This window comes from Phyllobates terribilis, unplaced genomic scaffold, assembly GCF_046119375.1.
Source record: "Phyllobates terribilis strain yellow unplaced genomic scaffold, ASM4611937v1 Scaffold_5__5_contigs__length_657084704, whole genome shotgun sequence".
Lineage (NCBI taxonomy): Eukaryota > Metazoa > Chordata > Amphibia > Anura > Dendrobatidae > Phyllobates > Phyllobates terribilis.
The window spans coordinates 172,922,879-172,946,698 of record NW_027362765.1 but is presented as its reverse complement, the minus strand read 5'-3'; the positions used below and the strand labels follow the sequence as shown (position 1 = coordinate 172,946,698).

Below are 23,820 nucleotides of genomic sequence, written 5' to 3'. Positions count from 1 at the left end.
CAGATTAATGTTTGCAAATGCACACAGGAACAAAGGCCTTAATTTTTGAGACATGTCCTGTGGTCCGATGAAATTAAAATGTAACTTTTTGGGCATAATGACCATCGTTATGTTTGGAGGAAAAAGGGAGAAGCTTGGAAACCTAAGAACACCATCCCTACTGTGAAACACAGGGGGGGGCAGCATCATGTTTATGGGGTTGTTTTGCCGCAGATGCCATCACAAAATAGATGGCATCAGGACAAAAGAAGATAGTGTGGCAATACCGAAGCAACATCTCAAGACATCAGCCAGGAAGTTAAAGCTTGGGTGGAAAATGGGTCTTCTAAATGGACAATATCTCGAAGCATACTACCAAAATGGTAACAAAGTGGCTTAATGATAATAAACTCAATGTTTTGGAGTGGCTATCTCAAAGCCCTGATCTCAATCCTCTTGACAATTTATGGGCAAAGCTGAAAAGGCAGGTGCGAGCAAGGCGACCTACAAACCTGGATCAGTTACACCAGTTCTGTCTGGAGGAATGGGCCCAAATTCCGATCAACAATTGTGAGAAGCTTGTGGAAGAATATCCCAAACGTTTGACCCAAGTCATTCAGTTTAAGGGCAAATACTAATGAAATACCAAATACTAATGAAATGTATGTAAACTTTTGACTTTGCAGTAAGTAATAAAAATGCCTTAAAACATTCTCTCTCTCTCATTATTCTGGTATTTGGCAAATATTAATAATTATGGTAATCCTAATTGACCTAAAATGGGAAAGGTTTATTCTGATTTCACGTCAGATATTGAGGAAAACATGCATATGTGTCTTTTTATATGTAAACTTCTGGTTTCAACTGTATATATACATGCTTTATTTTACTAATGTTTGGACAAATGTGTTAAAATATTACATGCACAAATACTTTAGAAGCTTTTTTCCTCCATGGACGACATACTGTAACACGGTAACATCTCTGTGTCTACGACCAGCATAACTCCATGTGAGTGACAGATCAGTGTGGAAAGCGAATGGGTTAATCATCTCCGGAATATCTGACAGGCAGTGAAATCACACAGCTGAATTCAGGGCATTCTTATTCAAAGCTGCACCCATCCTCTCTCTGCCATGTCAGACCTGTCTATGACGAGAAGAGATCTGAGCAGCCATTTCAGAAAGATTTCAGTTTAGATGCATCTACCACTCGAGACACTCTTCAAACTGTGTCACAGAACCACCCCAATCTTTTATTCACCACTTCAAAAGCCAGAAATCCTTCTGCACCAGACTCTGTCTCTTGGCTGTAGAAGTGGAGCGGGAATTAATTTATCAAAGCAAAGATGTCACTGTACCCAATACGACTTTCACTATGGCACATACTTGGCAACAAAGACAACTGATTGCAAGATATTTAATTTGTCAAATGTAATGCCCAATCCTCCAGATAGTACTGCCATTACAGGGTAAATAGTCCCTGTGATAAGTCCTATTTTGCTAAATCATTACCGTGAGACGGAGCATCTGTCTCTCTTGGAATATATGAGAATAACATACACGGTGTGCAGAATTATTAGGCAAGTTGTATTTTAGAGGATTATTTTTATTATTGATCAACAACTATGTTCTCAATCAACCCAAAAGACTCATAAATATCCAAGCTTAATATTTTTGGAAGTTGGAGTGTTTTTTTTTTTAGATTTGGCTATCTTAGGAGGATATCTGTTTGTGCAGGTAACTATTACTGTGCAGAATTATTAGGCAACTTAAGAAAAACCAAATATAATCCCATCTCACTTTTTTATTTTCACCAGGTAAACTAATATCAGTGCACAAAATTTAGAAATAAATATTTCTGACATGCAAAAACAAAACCCCCCAAAAATAGTGATCAATATAGCCACCTTTCTTTATGATGACATTCAACAGCCTTCCATCCATACATTCTGTCAGTTGCTTGATCTGTTTTCGATCAACATTGCATGCAGCAGCCACCACAGCCTCCCAGACACTGTTCCGAGAGGTGTACTGTTTTCCCTCCCTGTAGATCTCACATTTTATGATAGACCACAGGTTCTCTATGGGGTTCAGATCAGGTGAACAAGGGGGCCATGTCATTATTTTTTCTTCTTTTAGACCTTTACTGGCCAGCCATGCTGTGGAGTAGTTGGATGCATGTGATGGAGCATTGTCCTGTATGAAAATCATGTTTTTCTTGAACGATATCGACTTCTTCCTGTACCACTGCTTGAAGAAGTTGTCTTCCAGAAACTGGCAGTAGGTCTGGGAGTTGAGCTTCACTCCATCCTCAACCAGAAAAGGTCCCACAAGTTCATCTTTGATGATACCAGCCCATACCAGTACCCCACCTCCACCTTGCTGGCGTCTGAGTCGGAGTGGAGCTCTCTGCCCTTTACTGATCCAGCCTCTGGCCCATCCATCTGGCCCATCAAGAGTCACTCTCATTTCATCAGTCCATAAAACCTTTGAAAAATCAGTCTTAAGATATTTCTTGGCCCATTCTTGACGTTTTATCTTATGTTTCAAAGGTGGTCGTTTTTCAGCCTTCCTTACCTTGGCCATGTCCCTGAGTATCACACACCTTGTGCTTTTTGATACTCCAGTAAAATTGGAAATTTCAAGACTGCTGCATCCCTCTGCAAGACATGTCACAATTTTGGACTTTTCAGAGCCCGTCAAATCTCTCTTCTGACCCATTTTGCCAAAGGAAAGGAAGTTGCTTAATAATTAAGCACACCTTATATAGGGTGTTGATGTCATTAGTCAACAGCCCTCCTCATTACAGAGGTGCACATCACCAGATTTACTTAATTGGTAGTTGGCTCTCAAGCCTATGCAGCTTGGAGTAGGACAACATGTATAAAAAGTATCATGTGATCAAAATACTCATTTGCCTAATAATTCTGCACACAGTGTATATAGCTACATCAAGTGCTTGACATTGCTGTGATCAGGACAGTAAGGCTATGCACACTGATTTTTTATAACATTGCGTGGACATTTCTCATTTATTTATATTATGGGAATATTCAAAAGTGATTGAAAATATTGTAACTTTCTTATGATGATTTATGTAATATTTTGCATTTTTGTGATCAGCCATTGTCTCCTTGCTGTTGAGAATTGAACAGTAAGCAGACCCCCTTTGGTGTGTGAATTAATATAATCTGGCTTAAAGTTTACCATCTGCCCAAATGATTTTCCAGCAAAGTTCCCAGCAGGGCTGTAGGTGATGGACATGGCCTCCAAGCTGTCAGAAAACTCAGATATTATAAATGGTAATGACTTCACTTTGGCTGCGGATCAGAAGGTGTCTATATACTGTTGTCTGAAAAATGCACCAAGCCCCATTTAAATGTGTGTTAGGCTAGGAGGTCTAAGGGGGAATGTTTCTCCATGTGAAGAGTGCTAAGCCAGCGTAAGGAGACTTATAGGTCATGCAATGCCTCTCCGATAAATTAAGTATGCTAATAGCCTCTTCATTGAGGAAGAGAATGTAAACTCCAGTGCCACCTATTGGATGTAGCACTCTGAAAAATCAATTTCGACCCTTTAACGAGCCTTGCCATATGACTTACGATACATCATATATATTTAGCCTAGAGTACACGTCAGGAACTTTTCCTGACGTGTACTGTAATGTTCTAATAGGCCCCCATTTATCAATCAAGAGGTCAAAAGTGTGTCAGCCTCCGACTGGCTGATGTGCATCTGCATACAGTTTGTTTTACTGTATATATGAAAGTGCTTTCCTATACGGACGGACACAGCAACAAAACGTATACCATGCTGTATACATTTTTTTACAACGGGTCCTTACGGTGAATAGATGCCTTGTCACCCATCCTGACTTGGACCACTGTTGGGCACATGCCTCCTGAGTGAATGTGTCCAACAATGGGCACAGTGTATACCTAGCCTTGGATATGTAAGAAGGAGGAAGTGTTGCTCACGTACCACTTCGAAGACATGTATTTTGTTGCAATGCATCATGACGTTTGAATGATTAATAATCTGTATTACTAGTGATAGGTTGTGTTCTGCCCAGTACTAGGTAGGCTACAGGGTTAATAGCTGGGACTAGCTCAGGGGGGGGGCTTAGTGTGAGCACAATGGGGAGGTTCCTGTCAGGAAAGCTGATAGGGCCTAGCTTACAACTAGAGCAACTCTATGGTCTGATTAATCAGCTGAGACGCATGACGTGGGTGTCCTAAAGTGAGTGGAGACCAAGGCAACGGATAGCATGATCCCGAATGAAGACAAGGAAAACTGTTAGAAGTAGTGAGTGATTCTTGGGATGCAAGGTCTGTGGCAAGAAGCCTGCCAGGATGTTGCGGAGCCTACTGACAGTCAAGTGACGGAGGAACTCTGAGAAGGAAAATGGGACGAAGAGAGAGTCCCACATGTGGTAGTTCCAAGGCATTAGCAAGCAGAGAAGCTAAGTAACGACCACAGTGGCATAAGTAGCATCTCTATGGGGAAAAGGAGACAGAACCGCATTTTGAGAAATAGAACTCTCTACCGGTTAGTGGAGCTATTGTTGGGGACTAAGCTCCAGAAATGTTGTGCTGGGTGTTGGTGAAGCTAGAGAGGCCGACAGACAGAAAGCAGAGCAGCCTCAGGAAGGAATGGGAATATGTCTGAAGATGTCATATGTTCTAAGAGAAATGTCCATTAAGTTTTGTACCCACTATCTACTGTAGATACTTCCCCATAAGTTATTTTATAGTAAAAGACAGTTTATTGTTGGATGGTAGTCTCCCTCATTGAACTCTGTACCATCAGGTCCAGGCCAGTGGAGGTCAACGTCATCATGCAGTTTGCAAGGTCATAGCGCCCTCACAGATAAAGTCCACACAGACAAGTACGTTGTCCACGGCTACCGCCCCGCGCCATTTTACAGATACATATCCTCATTGGGACTGGATTTACATTTTTGGGGAGGAATGGTGGGAGCGTTAAGAAAACAATTGTAAGCGAGAGAAGATGTTGTACATAGCAACAAGGCAGATTTCCAGTTGTCATATGGAAAATTAAAGCAGCAACATCACTCATTGCCATGCTGATAGCTGCAGACATGGCACCTGAAATCCCTGGTAATCAGCTGATATTGTCTGGTCTGTTATTTGCCATTCCTTCCATCTGTGGGTGAAATTTTTTACTAAAGTGTTTTCCCACTATGTTTCTGGCCTATAATGGCCTGCACTAGCTTAAAATAATAAAATCAGATGGTACTTACCCTTCTTGGGTACAGCGACAGCCTCGGCAGCTGCACCGGTGTCTGTTTCCTGGCAGCAGCGGTGACATCTCGACTACAGCGCACATCACTTCTGCTCCAACATCCCTGAGCTCAGGGGCCCGAGCTGTCTACATTGCCTAGCTCAGTGATTGGCTGCAGTGGTGATGTGCACTGTAGTCAAAATGTCACTGCTGCAACCAGTAAGAACTATCTGATTTTATTAGTCCATTTTAATGAAGTCCATTAGAGGTCAGAAACCTATAAGTGGAAAACCACTTTAAATTAGTCCAAGTGTGTAAACCTTTGTCGCTCAGCACCATTTTGTCCAATGAAGCTGACCTACAATATAAGGCTACAGCCCCATTATCAGTATTTGGTCAGTTTTTGGTCAGTATTTTTTCTCAGGAGTGGGAGCCAAAACCAGGAGTGGGTGATAAATGCAGAATTGGTGACTTGTTTCTATAATACCTTTTCTCTGATTGTTGCTCACCTGGTTTTGGCTCCCACTCCTGAGAAAAAATACTGACCGAATACTGACCAAATACTGATAGTGGGGCCGACATGCTGACTGAGACAGGGTTGTCTGAGTAGTGGACAACCCCTTTAATTAGTAATGAAAAGTCCCAAAATTGACACCTGCAATGAAAGGCAAAACTGGCACTACATTGTCGCCATACAGAATGTGGACACAGTATAGCCACAGTTATGCCATGTATCTCTGTTACAGACCATCACTGGGCCAGTCTTATGTATTATTTACTCTTACCTTCTTGTTGTACCCACGCTGGTTTACGGCTTAGGCGACTGCAGGCCCATATAAATATACAGACGTGAAATGAATAATGAATTAAAGGGAACCTGTCGGCCCATTTATGTTACCCTTTCTTAGGACAGCGTACAGTAGTGAGAATCAGCGGTCTGTCACTTATGTGATTATGCTTTCATTTATATTTTGCAGTGGGATGGCATGGCTGTAAGGCAGCTCACTAAAATTAATGTCAGAAACACTTAAATATGCTTAAAAAAGCTTCATTGTTTATTTAACTAGGAAAACATGCATATATTGAACAGCAATTTTTGGGTTGATTTTTGACATGAACTTGAACTGTGAAAAAACAACAATTTTTTTGCACATTGAAGAAAAAAAGAACAAAAAGACACTGTCCACGCCAAAACATGTATAAAAGACATTGTTTAACCCCTTAGTGATGGAGCCAATTATGTCCTTAATTACAAAGCCAAATTTTACAATTCTGACCACTGTCACTTTATGAGGTAATAACTCTGGAATGTTTCAACAGATCCCACTGATTCTGAGAATGTTTTTTCGTGACATATTGTACGTCATGATAGTGGTATATGACTTTGTGAAAAAAAACTGAAATTTGGTGAAAATTTAGCAATTTTCAAACTTTGAATTTTTGTGCCCTTAAATCAGAAATATATGTCACACAAAATAGTTAATAACATTTCCCACATGTCTACTTTACATTAGCACAATTTTTGCAACAAAAAAATTTTATGCTAGGAAGTTATAAGGGTTAAAAGTTGACCAGCAATTTCACATTTTTCCAACAAAATTAGCAAAACCACTATTTTTAGGGACCACATCACATTTGAAGTGACTTTGAGGGGTCTATATGACAGAAAATCCACCAAAGTGACACCATTCTAAAAGTTGAACCCCTCAAGGTGCTCAAAACCACATTCAAGAAGTTTATTAACCCTTCACGTGCTTCACAGGAACTGAACAAACGTGGAAGGAAAAAATGAAAATTTAACTTTTTCCACACAAACAGAGCGGACGCCATGTCGCGTTTGGGGAGCCCCTGATGTGCCTAAACTGGAAACCCTCCACAAGTGACCCCATTTTGGATACTAGACCTCTCAATTAACTTATCTAGATGAGTGGTGAGCATCTTGAACCCCCAGGTACTTCACAGAAGTTTATAATGTAGAGCCATGAAAATAAAAAATCTAACTTTTTCCACAAAAATGATCTTTTAGCCCCAATTTTTTTATTTTCACAAGGGTAAGAGGAGAAAATGGACCCGGAGAATTGTTGTGCAATTTCTTCTGAGTACACTGATACCCCATATATGAGTAAAAATCACTGTTTGGGAGCACAGCAGGGCTCGGAAAGAAAGGACCACTGTTTGACTTTTTGAATGTAAAATTTGTTGGCCTAGTTAGCGGACGCCATGTCACGTTTGGAGAGCCCCTGATGCACCTAAACAGTGGAAACCCCCCACAAGTGACCCCATTTTGGAAACTACACCCCTCAAGAATTTTATCAAGGGTATAGTGAGCATTTTGAACCCAGAGGTACGACACAGAAATTGATAACATTAGGTCGTCATATTGAATATCTTGTCATTAGTGTTGTTAAGCGCAAGTGCTGACTACTTTGCGTTGGTTGCTTGGGTATGCACAGAGTATCACGTGTGCTCAAGTGAGATACTCGAGCGAGTCCCCGCCCCACATGTTTCGCTGCTGTTAGACACCCAAAAAGAAAACATGCGGGGATTACCTGTGTAGGCATACCCAAGCACCCTAGGCAAACTCAAGTAACAAGCACTTGTGCTCAACACTAGTTGTCATATCGTCATCATTTTTTTCTTTACTTTTGAAAAAATACCAACCCCAACACAACCCTAACCCTAACACATCCCTAACACAACACTAACCGTAACACAACCCTAACACAACCCTAACCCTAACACATCCCTAACACAACACTAACCGTAACACAACCCTAACACAACCCTAATCCTAACCCCCAACACAATTCTAACCCCAACCCTAGCACTAACACAACCCTAATCCTAACCCTAATTCTAATCCTAAATCTAACCCTAATCCTAACCCTACCCCTAATCCTAACACAATCCTAACCATAATCCTAACCCTAATTCTAGCCTTAATTCTAATCATAACCCTACTCCTAATCCTAACACAATCCTATCCCTAATCCTAATTCTAACCCTAATCATAACCCTAATTCTAATCCTAACCTTTATCCTAACCCTAATTCTAAGCCTAAATCTAGCTGTAATTCTAACACTAATCCTAACCCTACCCCTAATCCTAACAGAATCTTAATCCTAACCCTAATTCTAACCCTAATCCTAACCCTACCCCTAATCCTAACACTAATTATAATCCTAACCCTAATTCTAACCCTTATCCTAACCCTAATTCTAATCCTAAATCTAGCTGTAATTTTAACCCTAATCCTAACCCTACCCCTAATCCTAACACAATCCTAACCCTAATCCTAACCCTAATTCTAACCCTAATCATAACCCTAATCCTACCCCTAATCCTAACACAATCCTAACCCTAATCCTAACCCTATCCCTAATCCTAACACAACCCTAACTCTAATTCTAATCCTAACCCTAATATTATCCCTAAACCCTAACCCCAACCCTAACTGCAAGGAATGGAAAAAAATATATTTTTTATTTTATAATTTTTATGTAACTAAGGGGGTGACAAAGGGGGATTTTGTTTATTATTTTTTTTTCTTTTGATCACTGTGATAGGGTTTATCACAGTGATCAAAAGGAACCAATAGGGAAAATTTCTTATTGTTGCCGGGCACCGGCCGGCAGATCTTGGCGGGCGCACTGCGCATGCGCCCACCATTTTTTTTTTACAGGAAAATGACGGAGGGCTGGGGGATGGATCAGTAGATCTGGGGGATGGCGGAAGTACTGGGTGGGCTCAGGGGGCTTCATTTCTCTCTCCTCTAACATGTGTATCATGTCAGAGGAGAGAGAAATCATTGTAACTGCGAGCACACTTTTTTTTTTTTTCATGATCGGGGACCTGAAAACCAGCCCTGATCATGTTCTCCAGGGTCTCAGCCCTGGTAGCTGAGACCGCAGAGAATTTCTAACACTGCGGGGTGCTACAGTCAGTGCCGTGAAAGAGCAGCGCTCAGGCATAAGTACCCTTAACTGCTGCAGTTACGGCGTTCGTTAAGGGGTTAAACCCTTAAGGAGTGGGCAATTATTATTTTTTTTAACTTTTGTTAATTCATCCGCTTCTTCTAAGAGCCTTAACTTTTTTATTTTCCCATTACCATAGTCGTTCTTTGTCAAATGAGTTGTAGTTTTGAATGACACAATTAAATACAGTGGAATGGTATAAAAGACGCAATCCTTTTGGGGTCTTGTTTTTACTGCGTTTATTAGGTGGTAAAAATGACCTGGCAACATCAGTCCTCAGGTCAGTTTGATCATGGCGATTCCAATCACATAAGGTTTTTCTTTACATTTTAGTGGTTGAAAAAAATTCAGACACAACTTTTTTATTCTTCTGTTAATGGACCTTTGTGAAAGCTTAATTTTGTTGAGTTTTGTAATTTTTATTGATACCATTTTGGGGTACATACGTCATTTTGATTGCTTTTTAATGCATTTGAGCATTCCCTTTATAGAATAATATTTTTATATTTTATTAGTTCAGGCAGTTATGTAACGCCAGTTCCAAATATGTTTATTTTTTACAGCACGCTAATTATATTTGAGGAAAAGGGGGGTGATTTAATTGTTTATGTATTTTTTAATATTCTTGAAAAATATGTTTTAGGTTTTTACATTTTCTTTTCACCACCCCTCCTTCTCCAAGAGGACTTAAACCTATGATTCCTTGATCGCCAATTATAGTACAGTGCAATACTGTAGTATTGCACTGTATTGTGAAATTGCCGATCTCCTGCAAAGTCCTGTGTCAGGCTGGGCTTCAGAGGAGTTCTAACATGGCAGACACAGGGTCCTCCTGTACATGTATGCTGGGGTTAAAGCAGTTTACAAGTCAGATTTTTGCAGTAAAATCATAAAAAACCTCTGTGTGAATATATCGTTACTATAAATGGGAATAAGATGTCAATCATGGGTGGGTGGGCTAGGGGGAGCATGTATCTAATTGTTGACATAAAACTAACACATTCACACATAGAAACACTGGTGAAATCTACATGTTTTTCACTATTTTATGCCACTCTCACAAAGGGCAGCACAACCTATTAGCAGATACCTTAAATAATCATTACAAACACTATAGCAGGGGTCCCAAACTTGTGGCTTGGAAGGGCCTTTGTGGCTCGTGGCTGTCTGCCATCTTGGTGCATTAGCACCATGTCTCACAAACAGCTTAAAGAGTAGGTCTCCAGATAGTGACTCTTGTGAATAGTCCTGCAGAGAAAAGCAGATCTGAATGTGCATATACTGGCCTTGGGGGTAGAGCAATAAAATAAGTATGGTAAGCTGGAGACAGGATAATACTGACAGTCAGGGGACGTGTTTGGACCTAGATGCAATAGTATGGTGGAACTGCTTGATGCAAAAATACTGAATTGGGGCAAGGTGGGAACCCCTGGATTTAAGCATACTACTTTGGTGTGATTTCTGCGGAAATGCTTTGGCTTTCATTATACCAGTAATGGGGATTTGGGTCTTGCTACTTTGAAGTGGTGGGAGTAGGGTGTCACTACTTGCGCGGGGGTGGGACAGGGAGGTCTAGATATGGCTCATGACCCTCTCTCATATCTGAATGTGGCTCTCCAGGTAAGTAAGGTTGGCGACCACTGCTGTAATGTTACAAAACTTTACTACAACCCCTAAAATCATACATTTCACAAATTGGACTATGTAATTACAGTAATTACTAAACAATATACAATATATATAACAATAGAGAAAAATGTTTATGAGTGATGGAATACAATTAGCCCAACCTGTCAGGGTACAGCAATGAGGATGGACTGGGTCATCTATTTCTACATGCACCCCTCTGCTCTACACATACATATTAATTGACTGCTACCACAAATAACACATATTAAAAAGGTGATTTCACTGCAAGGAAAGAAAATTAAAATTCTATTACAGTATTTTCTCTCGCTGCAACAGGGGACACTAATTGTTTCCTGTCAGCTAAACCCATTATTTTTGATTACAAAGTTATTTAAATCTCATGCTAAATAGATTTACATGGATATTTTTCACAAAACAATTATGTTGGATGATGGGGCCAAATATATTTCATGAAAACGATATTCTGCTAAGAAATGGACAAGAACCAGATTTTGCTATAAGTGACTAACAATACAGAAATACAGACGTACATGGAAATAATGGAGATCTGAAATTGCCTGCAGGAAAGCAAGCCAAAGTGTCATTTGTCAGCCTGAAGTTTCTTGATCATCAGGAGATGCCCTATGAAAAATGTTCCCGATGCAGTTTACTGGAATAAAATATAAAACATAGCAACACAACAACCATCAATCTTGCCTCATAAAAGAAAAGTGAGCTCAGAATCTGGGTGTTTGGGATGCTGCAATAAGCTATGGAGATGGAAACGACCTGGGGTCCAAATCAGCAAGAAAATTTGCACGTAATTGTTATTAAAAATTCCCTGTGTTGTTAAAGAACAGAGAGACTTTTAATTTGATTGCTTACTACTGTATCAGTGGTGGCTGGCCTCTTTGGTAAGGATCACATCACTTACAAGCTCTTTTCTATAGAGTTTGTAACCACTGCTCTGAAGCTCTTACGATCAAGGGACCCAGCCAGCTTTAGTGTCACTGTGCTGCTCCCCTGCTGCAGAAGCAGCATCGGAGAGTGGACATTTTGGGATAGCAATACAACCATGTCAATGGTCAGAACTGTCAAGAAATCAGGAGTGCACAGCCCCCAGAAACCAGGAAGATGGAGACTCAAGAGCGGTAAGCAAGCTGGCTGATTTTGGTCTGTTAACAAGTGTTGAAGAACTTTGTACAAGTCGATTCTTCTTCTAGCCTGTTTATATGGGCTGATGAAAACTGATGGGAACAGAATGATTGTTAATATGGTTGCTCTGTCCCTATAACAGCTTCGAGATGTCGGCAGCACATCCCCCATTTACATGGAGTAATGTGCTACCTATACTGAACAAAGTGAACATGCGTCTTGGTAATTTTTTGGGTGATTGCTGGCATGTTTACATGAGCTGATTATCGGCTTATCTAAATGGGCCTTACCGTTATAGGGAGAAAATAAAAATGATTGATTAAAAACATGTGTAGCAAGTATATGTGTATAATATACAAGTAAGTGTCAGCTGGATAACTGTACTGTTAGAACTGATAGTAGAAAGAATGTTTCAGCCTTCCGTAATATTGACACTTACAACAATGGTTCAGTGATGGACATGAGCCATCTTCTTGTAACACACTGTTTTACTAGCTATTGCAGAGGATTATGATATTTTGACTTTCAACCCATTGTGAGCATTGCATTGTAGCTCATGTGCATGCTCATATGGATTCATGTTGTGGTCATGTTAGATGTGGTACCCATATAATGCAATTGTCCCATAATGTGCCTACAGAGATTTTAGCCCTGCAGATTCCATATTCTGTGTCTGTCAGAAAATAAATAGTCACATGGTTGAATGCCATACTGCAGAGGTACTCTGTCCTAGATTACACACATGTAACGATCATTATGCACATAAATGAGAGCCATTGGGGTGCATCTTTCATGACATCTAATATAGGATAGAGAGTGCTGTAATATTTTTTAAGGCAACATAATGTCCATTTCAACAGGTGAATAGAGAGAAGCTGTAACTGTGCCCCCGGCATTGACTGACAGCCGGCTCTAATGCTGAACTGTAGTCAGTCAATGCTGGGGACATGGTTACAGCCGCCGCTCTTTATGCATAGAGTAGAGACTGAACCTGCGCCAGCACCATTCCTATTACTGAAACCCAAAAACTGCCGGAGGGGAATAAAGTTAATTTCCCCCCAGCAGCAGGGAGGTCTAAGTGCGTGCGTCAAGCAGGTTCTGCAGGTTAATAGTGTTTTTTTTTTCATGTGACAGGTTCCCTTTAAATGGGTAAAATTGCAATATAAAACAAGCAACTTACTAATTATTTTGTTGTTATTAAAAATCCTGTTCTCAAGAATGAAGGTATTTTTAAATTTATAGTTTACAGTTTGTTATCTATGTTACCAGCAATCGCTGCAGTCTTTCAGAGGTCGCCATTCTTCTAGACCAGGAATATAACACTTACAAGCTCTTTCTAATAGAACTTGGAAGCACAGCATTGAAACTGGCCTGATCAATGGATTTGGCCAGCTTCAGTGCCACTGCTCTACTCTGAGGCAGCAGAAGCAAAACTGCCTCTGCTTGCAGCAACGGAGGACGCACAGTTCGTACCAGATGCCCGACAACGCTGCTAGTCCTGACTCAATCAATCAGGAGCACATGTCTCCCGAAACAGGAAGTAGGGAGGCTGGGGAGCGGTGTGCTCCTGGAAACATTCCCTTTAAGCTGCTTGTTATAATGTAACCACATCATTAGTTCTGATGTACTAGTGTGATATTGCAATCTCGGTGGGGCAACGTTGCCCTGTAGCTCTAATCTTATACTTGTGTTATTGGCTCTTATCTACAACAAAGAGCATGAAGTGTTAATGAAGTAAATGTGAGTGAATTTGTATACTGTAGCAGAGAGAATATTACCTTTGTACATGTTACAATATTTATTAGGAAAAGCTGTGGGTGGACCTGTTCTCACCTGATCTCGAATCCTCTCCTGCTGACCACGGATGGTCAAGGCATGTTGAGGGTATTTGTTCTTTAGATGATCCATGAAGGCGTCTCTCTTTCTTTCCATATCAGACTTCTGGAGATTGGTTAGCGCCTCCAGGCTCTGGGCAGCAATCACTGTGTGCCGGCGCTCGGAAGTGTGCACCAAGCCCACATTAGAAAAACGCCTTGTCCCGTTACCGAGAGTGCGGTACTCTCGAGGGTATTCAGCATCGTCCGCAGAGATCATGTGTGTCCCAGACCGGCTGGAATCTGCAGAAAGGTAATAGAACAGGAAAAAAACATTAACATAACACTCAGTGGTCAGCCCGCCCTTGGGCCTATAGTATATGTAATTGTTGAAAGGATTGTGATCCTCTGTGGGATCACAATGCATTAGACATGCATATAGGTCAGACTCTTAAGGCATGAGAGCACTGCTGACAGAAACACGGTTGGGCAGGTTATTGCTTTAGGATATGAGCATAGTAAAGTATTCTTTAAGATCAGGTAATGAATTCTATGAAGAGCTGGGCTTTCACTAGGGAGAATGATATGCTTGGGATTTCTAGTTCAGTTTCCGTTAATTACAGTTATTATAATCTCTATTTCAGTATTGGTAAATTAGACTTTATCTGTTAATACTACGATTATTATTTATAAAAACTGATTGTTTTTCATAAAAATTATCGTTAACAGTTGTCATGGAAGTGGTCTCCATTGGTAGCCATTGTGTCACTTAGGGTATATGCCCACGATGCATCCGGGCCTGCGGATTTGACACTGCGGAAGAGCCACCGGCAGCTTCCGCTCATTTTATGCAAATGAGCGGCATCATTATTTTTTCACATGTGGACTTTCCCCATAGAAATTAGGACTATGGGGAAAGCCCACATGCGGACCCGCAGGAGAAATTAACATGCTGCGGCTTGGAAAGACGCGCCGTATGTCAGTTTCCGCTGGTGATCCGCAGCTGGCCAGATACGCATAGTGGACATGGGATTTCTAGAAATCCCATCCACTATGCTGTAACATCTGGCAGCTGCGGGTTTGACGCTGCATAAGTCCGCAGCGTCAAACTCGCAGCAAATCCCGACCGTGTGCACATAACCTTAGAATGTCCTAATAAGTGATTTGAAATTGGCAATCTCTTTTCTACTTTTAAAGCCCACCAATTCGACAGGTTTTAAAAGATAACTGGGGGCACTATTTGATTGCAGTAAATGGTAGCGTCAGAAGCAACAAATTAGAAACATGCATTTTGTTTTATCTGAACTTCCTTTTAACAGGATATGTCACTAGCCATAAATTTGTCTTTTTTTTTTACTCGGTGATAATGCCGCTGTTTTCTTGAATATGGCAATGTTTCTCTTTTGTTCCTGCACGTCTCCGATCCTGAGATAAGGCTCCTTCTTCCCTCCATATATATATTTTTTTTCAGGCAAGTGGTTGTGGTCGTCAACCCTTCTCTACGGTAGTTTTCTTTAGCACCACACAAAGTTGATTAAGAATACTGGCTTTATATACAGGGAAGAGGGGGCCATATCCCAGGAATGGAGAGGCATATGAACAAAAGAAAAATGGTGCTAGATTTGGGAGAACCGTGTTGTTTAGATCAGGTAAAAAAATGCATATTTATTGCTAGTGACAGTTCCTCTAAAATGTCGTTATTTCTACTTATGTCAATGTTCCACTGGTTCATTAGTGAGAATAGTAAGTGGCCCCCATTGATTTATCATATTAACATAGGCTATAACTGTTTATATGGAGAAAGAGTGATATAAAATATCCAAGTTTTCATATAATTACATTCCGAAGAGCAATATAACAATTTTGCCGATGAACACTTTTACTGTACCACTGCAGACGTAGAATCTTAGGCTAATCAAGACTAATAGTCATGGATAGAAAGTTAAATCCATTGCAGAATTTCCTGATCATATAAATATTTTGAGAAATCTAGATTTTAAAGCAAATTCTACCTGAACACTTCACAGCGTGGGAAGGAATTTGCCTATGGCTTTGTCAGCATTTCCTTCAAATCTTCAAAAAGAAATCTTGTTGGACCTAGCCAGCTTTCCTCAGCTCCTACTTTAGTATGTTATAATGAATGCAATATGATTTTACATCAACTCAAAGAAAATGTTGTAGATTCAGGACATCAAAGAATGTGGAGATTCACCTTGCCATTTTGTAAAACTGCATATTATATAATTTGTAAAATGAAGATTTAAAAAAAATTGCACAAATTTAAATGCACCAAGTGCAATTTTTTGTATGGTTGTCTTTTATTAAGCACTGTAGAGAAGAAATTGTCCTTTTGCTCTGATCTTATTACAAATGCGAAACTTGGACAATAAAGAATTAAGACAAAAGAAGAATTGATGCCTTCGAAATGTGGGGCTGGGGAAGGATGTTATCAATGCCATGGATGGAAAGAAGAACAAACAAATAACTCTTGGAACAAATCAAGCCAGACATGTCACTCGAAGCAAGGATCACCAAGCTATGACCTTCCTACTTTAGACACATCATAAGAAGCGAGCAATCACTGGAGAAGAACATCATGGTCAGAAGAGTAGAAGGTAAAAGGTGAAGAGGACGACCAGCAACCCGATGGCTTAATACTATTAAGATAACGGTGGAGAAGACCCTGGTGGACCAATCTAGGCTTACACAAGATCGACCTTCCTACAGATCATTCATCTATCAAGTCGCCATGGCTCGAAATCGAGACCAGGGGGCCATAAAATAATAATATTGACCTATCAGTATCCCATATAGAGCTGGTGATGATAGGGCTTTATCTTTTGGAGCAGCTCCTCCATGTTTGGTTGGGGACATTGGTAACTGTACAGTTTGACTTTACAAACTCAAGTTCTGAACCAAAACCAAAACATCTTGTGGCATAAAAAATATGGAGTCTATCTGACTTGTTACATTTTTTTTATCCAATCTCCCCACAATAACAATTGAGAACTGTGCAGAGTATAATGATTATTGTAAAATCTTCCGCTTATTACTGCTGAGAATGATTTGCATTAAAACCAAGAAGAATAGTGTCTACTTCATCTCTTATCTATTTCCTTCTTTACCCTGATGTGAAGCTGAGGAGCCATTGTTATGTTTTTCCAGCAATCTTTTTCTGTGAGCTTTCTGTCTTCTTAACCTTGATTCATTATTCATTTTAACAAAGGAGAAGAGGATTCATCTCTGCTCTTAATTATTTATCTATTGCATATCATTGCTGATACGATGTGGATGTGAATTTTTATTAAGTATTGCTCATATGCATATACTGTAAGATAACTGTTTATGATTCTAAAAGACAAAGTTGCATTTACGACAAAACTTTTTTTGTAAATTGAGACATTTAATTGTTGTAAATGCCTAAGCAAAATTTATCAGTGTTTTACACCATTTCTTACACCATTTTTTGTATCTACGCCAATACTTAAAATTGACTAGAAAAGGTGCTTGATTAACCATCTGCTGTGAAGTATGACATATTTATCACAGCATTTTTACAGAAAAGTAGCAAAAAACGCACATTATCTAGACAGGTCATAGCTAAAAATGTGAAGAACAAAGACAGCCATTTTTAACATGCATAAAAAGTTGAAATGTTTGCAAAATTCGACAATAATTTGCCACTTTGGTCTTTTGTTCTTTTCTAACATTAAGAATTGTACCAATAAGCATGTTTAAAAGTCTTAATTTGAGCAATATAGTTTTGCATTGTCTTGTGACATTTGGTACATTGGTCTCAGGCTTCTCTTTAACATTGGGAAGGGTACAACCATGCTAATAAAATTGTGCCAAATTAATCTTTAAGGTGTGACATTCGATAAATATGAAGTAACAGATTGAAAATGAGTACACTACATATTTCACTTTAGTGGAGATATCACAGTACCTGTGCTACATTTGAAGAATCCTCGATGGTATAAAATTCCAGTTTTTATTACACCAACGCATTTCGGCATCGGACTAGCACCTTTTTCAAGGTGAAAAACCAAATGACAAATTAAATTGCTATCTGGAAGAATTTTTCCTCCAGCCACTGGCCTGCAGCTGTGGATTCAAAGGCTTTTATAGGTGTTGTGTCCCTACACAACCACCCCAGTTGAGCATTACCATCGCTCTCATCCTCTCTTATTTCTTTTGCGGTATTGCCCTATTGTGCGTTTGTATTCTGACTCCATAACTAAGCTGCAGGTGTGGGGCCCTTGAGACAGCTTTTCTGTGGTTGTCTTTATAGAACCTGTACTCACACCATGAACTTCATTAGATAGCTTTAACTCGACTGCAGAGGCACATATGAAGATTCCAGGAGTTTATTCTCAGGCTGAATTCTTGTATTTATGCAGAATAGCAGTAGCTGCAACAGCTGCAGTAGATAAAAAGACAATTCTGAACCAGAGATACACATAGATGAACCTAGCAAGAAGGCTGACAAACTCTAACTGGGGAAGAAGGGAGGGGTTACTTAAATCAGAGCTGAGATACATGGAGGGAGAAAGGACTAACTTCTAAAAGGCAAACTGATTACATAACAGTGTAACAGCAGCAATACAATAATAATACAATACTGTATGACTCCCAAGTCGTAGGACATGACAGCTTCTGTCCGAACTAGACCTTTACACTAAAGATTTGCCACAAATTACCCCATTTCTTACAAGTTTATTCCAGTATCAGTCTTTGCTTTGTATTTAGGCAGCGATGGGGGGGGGGGGGGGGTTCCAGCAGTTGAACTTCTTTACCAGGCTACCTAATGGCTAATGTGAATGGTCCCTTCATCTATGAGACAGAGAACAGTGCCTATGCTCTGTTGGATCAGAACCAGCTATTACATGGTCATATATTCTTGGCTAGCAGTAACTTCCTCCTGTTATAACACCCAGTCACCCAGTCTCTGAAGATTGACTCAGGACTACCAGGCTTCATTTGCAAAAGGTGTTCCATCTTCATGAGACAACTCCTTTTAAAGGTAAAGCACTCTCGGTTTCAAGGTAAAGGTTTTTCTGGTTACTTCCTAATAAGAATTTACCTAGATATTATACTACTGACAAATATGCCAAATATCACTGGTAATAAAATCCACTTGTGAGATGAAAGGGAGTAAAAGGGAATGAATATACGTAAAGCAGTAATGTGTATACCTATAAAACATCTGAAACTACTTCATATTTCATAAGATTGGTGTGGGGAATAATTTATGTTGTCAATGATCATTAAATACACATGTACCCATGTAGTCAGGTTGTACATCACTGACTTATACTTGGTCTGTTTTGGTACATATGCTACTTGATGAGGCGGAGAAGCGAGGTTTATGAACAGTGGAATAGGCATGTCTTTTGCGTATGCCGGTGTTGATGTACGTTGATGTATATAACACATAATATATCGGTAATACTTTAGGAATGCAGCATTCCATGCCGAAATTGCACTGCAATGCAGCTGGAAGCTATGTGTGTGTATTGAACTATTTATGTGAGGTCTGAGCCCAACATTTATGAGTAGTTTTGGAACCATCAAAATTGTTGACCAAGATTTTCATGGCACCTCGGATGCAGATTATAACATGAATTACTGTTCTTCAATGTATGGCTCTCCAGCTGTTATAAAACTGCAACTCAGCATGTCTTGACATCTGTAGCCGGGAGATGTAGATTTTAAGCAATTGAAGAGCCATGAGATGAAGACTACTCAATTAGAGAAAGCAAGAATTACAATTCAGAAAGCGTGCACTGTAGGAATTTTGCATAAATAAATTACACCCAAAATTTAATTGAACCCAATTTGCAGGGGAGGAGTCCTGAGGAGATAATTTGCATATTTCCACTGCATTTTGGGGTAAGTGAAGAGTCTCCGCGAGCTCAAAGAACACTGGATTTTGGCTGTTGGAGCTGAAAAGAGGACATCGGTAAACCAGGGGAGGAGTCCTGAGGAGATAATTTGCATATTTCCACTGCATTTTGGGGTAAGTGAAGAGTCTCCGCGAGCTCAAAGAACACTGGATTTTGGCTGTTGGAGCTGAAAAGAGGACATCGGTAAACCAGGGGAGGAGTCCTGAGGAGATAATTTGCATATTTCCACTGCATTTTGGGGTAAGTGAAGAGTCTCCGCGAGCTCAAAGAACACTGGATTTTGGCTGTTGGAGCTGAAAAGAGGACATCGGTAAACCAGGGGAGGAGTCCTGAGGAGATAATTTGCATATTTCCACTGCATTTTGGGGTAAGTGAAGAGTCTCCGCGAGCTCAAAGAACACTGGATTTTGGCTGTTGGAGCTGAAAAGAGGACATCGGTAAACCAGGGGAGGAGTCCTGAGGAGATAATTTGCATATTTCCACTGCATTTTGGGGTAAGTGAAGAGTCTCCGCGAGCTCAAAGAACACTGGATTTTGGCTGTTGGAGCTGAAAAGAGGACATTGGTAAACCAGGGGAGGAGTCCTGAGGAGATAATTTGCATATTTCCACTGCATTTTGGGGTAAGTGAAGAGTCTCCGCGAGCTCAAAGAACACTGGATTTTGGCTGTTGGAGCTGAAAAGAGGACATCGGTAAACCAGGGGAGGAGTCCTGAGGAGATAATTTGCATATTTCCACTGCATTTTGGGGTAAGTGAAGAGTCTCCGCGAGCTCAAAGAACACTGGATTTTGGCTGTTGGAGCTGAAAAGAGGACATCGGTAAACCAGGGGAGGAGTCCTGAGGAGATAATTTGCATATTTCCACTGCATTTTGGGGTAAGTGAAGAGTCTCCGCGAGCTCAAAGAACACTGGATTTTGGCTGTTGGAGCTGAAAAGAGGACATCGGTAAACCGCGCGCCATTAGCATTTTTCACTGTTTTCAGAACATTAACAGTAAGATTATGGAAGAGTCCAGGAGCCATTTGGTGAGCTGCATATCCTGCTACATGTTCACAGACTTGCCAGTGGAAAAGCCAAACTTCACATGCCAGAAATGCAAGCTTGTGTCCCTGTTGGAGGAAAAGTTGCGAAATCTAGAAGAGAGGTTAACTACCTTGAAAATCATTAAGGAAGGTGAAGAGTTCTTAGACAGAGCAGAATTATCTCTTCATGATTCAGAAAGAGAAGAAATTCAAACTGCACCTGACGAAACAGAGGAATGGAAGCATGTGACCCACAGAAGCAGGAGGATCGAGAGGCAGTCAGCACCCATACTGCTCAGGAACCAGTACCAGGCTCTCACACAGGAGAACCATGAAGAAATACAGCAAGATAAGACTTTGCCAGCAATGAATAACCTTGTAAGTCCTCAGAATCCTCCTGGATGGAGAAAGAAGAATGTTGTGAAGAAAAAACGAAGAGTGGTGGTCATGGGGGATTCCCTGTTAAGAGGAACAGAGGCCGCTATCTGCAGACCAGACATAACCTCAAGAGAAATGTGCTGTCTTCCTGGAGCAAAAATTAAAGATGTGTCTGACAGGATATCAAGACTCTTCAGACCTACAGATCACTACCCATTCCTGCTAATACATGTGGGGACAAATGACACCGCAAGAAAGGACCTGGAAACCATCTGCAGTGACTTTGAAGACTTAGGCAAGAAAGTGAAAGAATTGGGAGCGCAGGTGGTCTTCTCATCCATCCTCCCAGTGGATGACCATGGAACAATGAGGTGGAATAAGATTCTACAGGTGAACAACTGGCTACGTCGATGGTGCCGTCAACAAGGATTTGGATTTCTGGATCACGGGATAAATTACCTATACGATGGACTACTTGCTAGAGATGGGGTGCACCTTACGAAGACTGGAAAACATGTATTTGGAAGTCGCCTTGCTACACTCATCAGGAGAGCTTTAAACTAGAACAATGTGGGAAGGGAAGCAAAAGGCCAGAAAAAGCCATACAGCTGACAAATACTATTGAGATCTCTGCTACTGGAAGTGGAAAGAAAGAACAAAGACAAAAAAATCTAAATAAAAATATGGGAGGAAGAGAAACCAATCACAAACTAAAATGTTTTTATACAAATGCACAAAGCATGGGCAACAAACAAGGAGAATTGGAACTACTAATGCAGGAAAAGAAATATGATGTCATTGGAATCACTGAAACTTGGTGGGACGATACACATGATTGGAATAAAAGGCTAAAAGGATACAACTTATTTGCAAGAAACAGAATTGATAAACGAGGAGGAGGTGTCGCATTGTATGTTAGAAAAGCGTATATCTGCACAGAGATTGAAGCTTCAGAGACTGGGAGTTCTGTGGAAACTGTTTGGGTAAGAATACAAGGAGAGAACAACGGAAAGGACACCATTGTAGGCATTTACTACAGGCCACCTGGGCAAGCTGAAGATATGGATGAACTCTTTATGTATCAAATGACCAAGTTCTCCAAAAAATATGACGTAGTGGTCATGGGAGATTTCAACTATCCAGACATTTGTTGGGAATCTCTCTCAAGTAAAACTAACAGGTCAAGCAAATTCTTATCCTCTCTTGCTGACAACTTTATCTTCCAAAAGGTAGGGGAGAAAACAAGGGGATCTGCTACTTTGGATCTAATCCTTATAAACAGGGAGGAAATGGTTGAGGAGGTAAAGGTGGCTGGGACCCTAGGAGGCAGCGATCATGCTATTATAGAATTTTGGATAACTAGAGGAGGAAGACATGTGAAGACTCAAACTTCAAGGTTAGATTTTAGAAAGGCAGATTTTAAGAGACTCAGAAAGAGAATAGGAGGGATCCAATGGCTGGATGTCCTTAAGGACAAAAATGTCCAGGAAGGATGGGAAATTTTTAAAAATGAGATTCTCAAAGCACAATTGTTAACAATCCCGAAAAGTAGGAAGAATGGGAAGCATTTAAGGAAACCAGGATGGATGAACACAGAACTTAAACACATGCTAAAAAGAAAGAAAGAAATGTTTATTAAATGGAAAGAGGGAGACATATCTAAAGAAGATTATAATGCAGTCTGCAGATCCTGCAGGGCACGTATCAGGTTAGCTAAAGCTGACAATGAATTAAGGCTTGCAAGAGATGTCAAAAGCAATAAAAAAGGATTTTGGGGGTATGTCAAAAGTAAAAGAAAAGTCAAAGATGCTATAGGATTTTTACAGGATGAAAATGGAGAAATGGTAAGAGAGGATGTTGAGAAGGCCGAACTTTTTAATTCCTATTTTGCATCTGTTTTCTCTCAGAAAGAAAATGTAATATCAACTGATTTTCACTGTCCTTTTAAAGGAATAGAAGAATCCAAGTTATCTGTAAACAGAAAGATTGTGAGGGAATATTTAGCTAACATAAATGAGTTCAAGTCTCCAGGTCCAGATGAATTACACCCCAGAGTACTGATGGAGATCGTAGAAGAAATTTTAGAACCACTCTCCATAATCTTTGAAAATTCTTGGAGAACAGGAGAAGTCCCAGAAGACTGGAGAAGAGCAAATGTTGTTCCTATCTTCAAAAAGGGGAAGAAGGTGGACCCAGGGAACTATAGGCCGGTGAGTCTGACTTCTATACCAGGAAAGATCTTTGAACAAATTATTAAACATCATGTATGTAAGTACCTGGATAAGAATGAAGTGATTAACCAGAGTCAGCATGGGTTTGTAACTAACAAGTCATGTCAGACTAACTTAATTTCCTTCTATGACAGAATCACTGACTGGGTGGATCAGGGAAATGCTGTAGATATAGTATATCTTGACTTCAGCAAAGCATTTGACTCTATGGCAGTACGTCTGTTGGAGTTGTGGAGGATTTTCTCCCTTCTATTGAAGAATGGCTGCCTATTGATCTATTGATTTACTGTCTATGCACTCTTTTTTTTCATCCATATCTTTTTGAAACCTCATTGAATCTAATGGACATAAAATACTGTGCACAAGTTTTGAGCAGGCATGGAAATATGCTGCAAAGTAAGAATGCTTTCAAAAATAGAACTGTCAATAGTTTATTTTTTTATCAATTAACAAAATGCAAAGTGAATGAACAAAAGAGAAATATA

At 40.2% G+C, this 23,820-nt stretch overlaps 1 protein-coding gene across 14 annotated transcripts in view; it reads right to left on the bottom strand.

Moving 5' to 3' along the window:
- The window catches only part of SRCIN1 (SRC kinase signaling inhibitor 1), a 588,125-nt gene that overhangs the window by 322,262 nt on the left and 242,043 nt on the right, over nt 1–23,820 (bottom strand). For 13 of the 14 annotated variants that reach the window (XM_073683441.1, XM_073683440.1, XM_073683446.1 and 10 more), the window contains exon 2: nt 13,818–14,101. The exons of the other annotated variant lie outside the window; for it this stretch is intronic. In XM_073683441.1, coding sequence (XP_073539542.1) covers nt 13,818–14,101 — 284 coding nt within the window. The remainder of the gene's footprint in view (nt 1–13,817; nt 14,102–23,820) is intronic. 14 annotated transcript variants of the gene reach the window in all.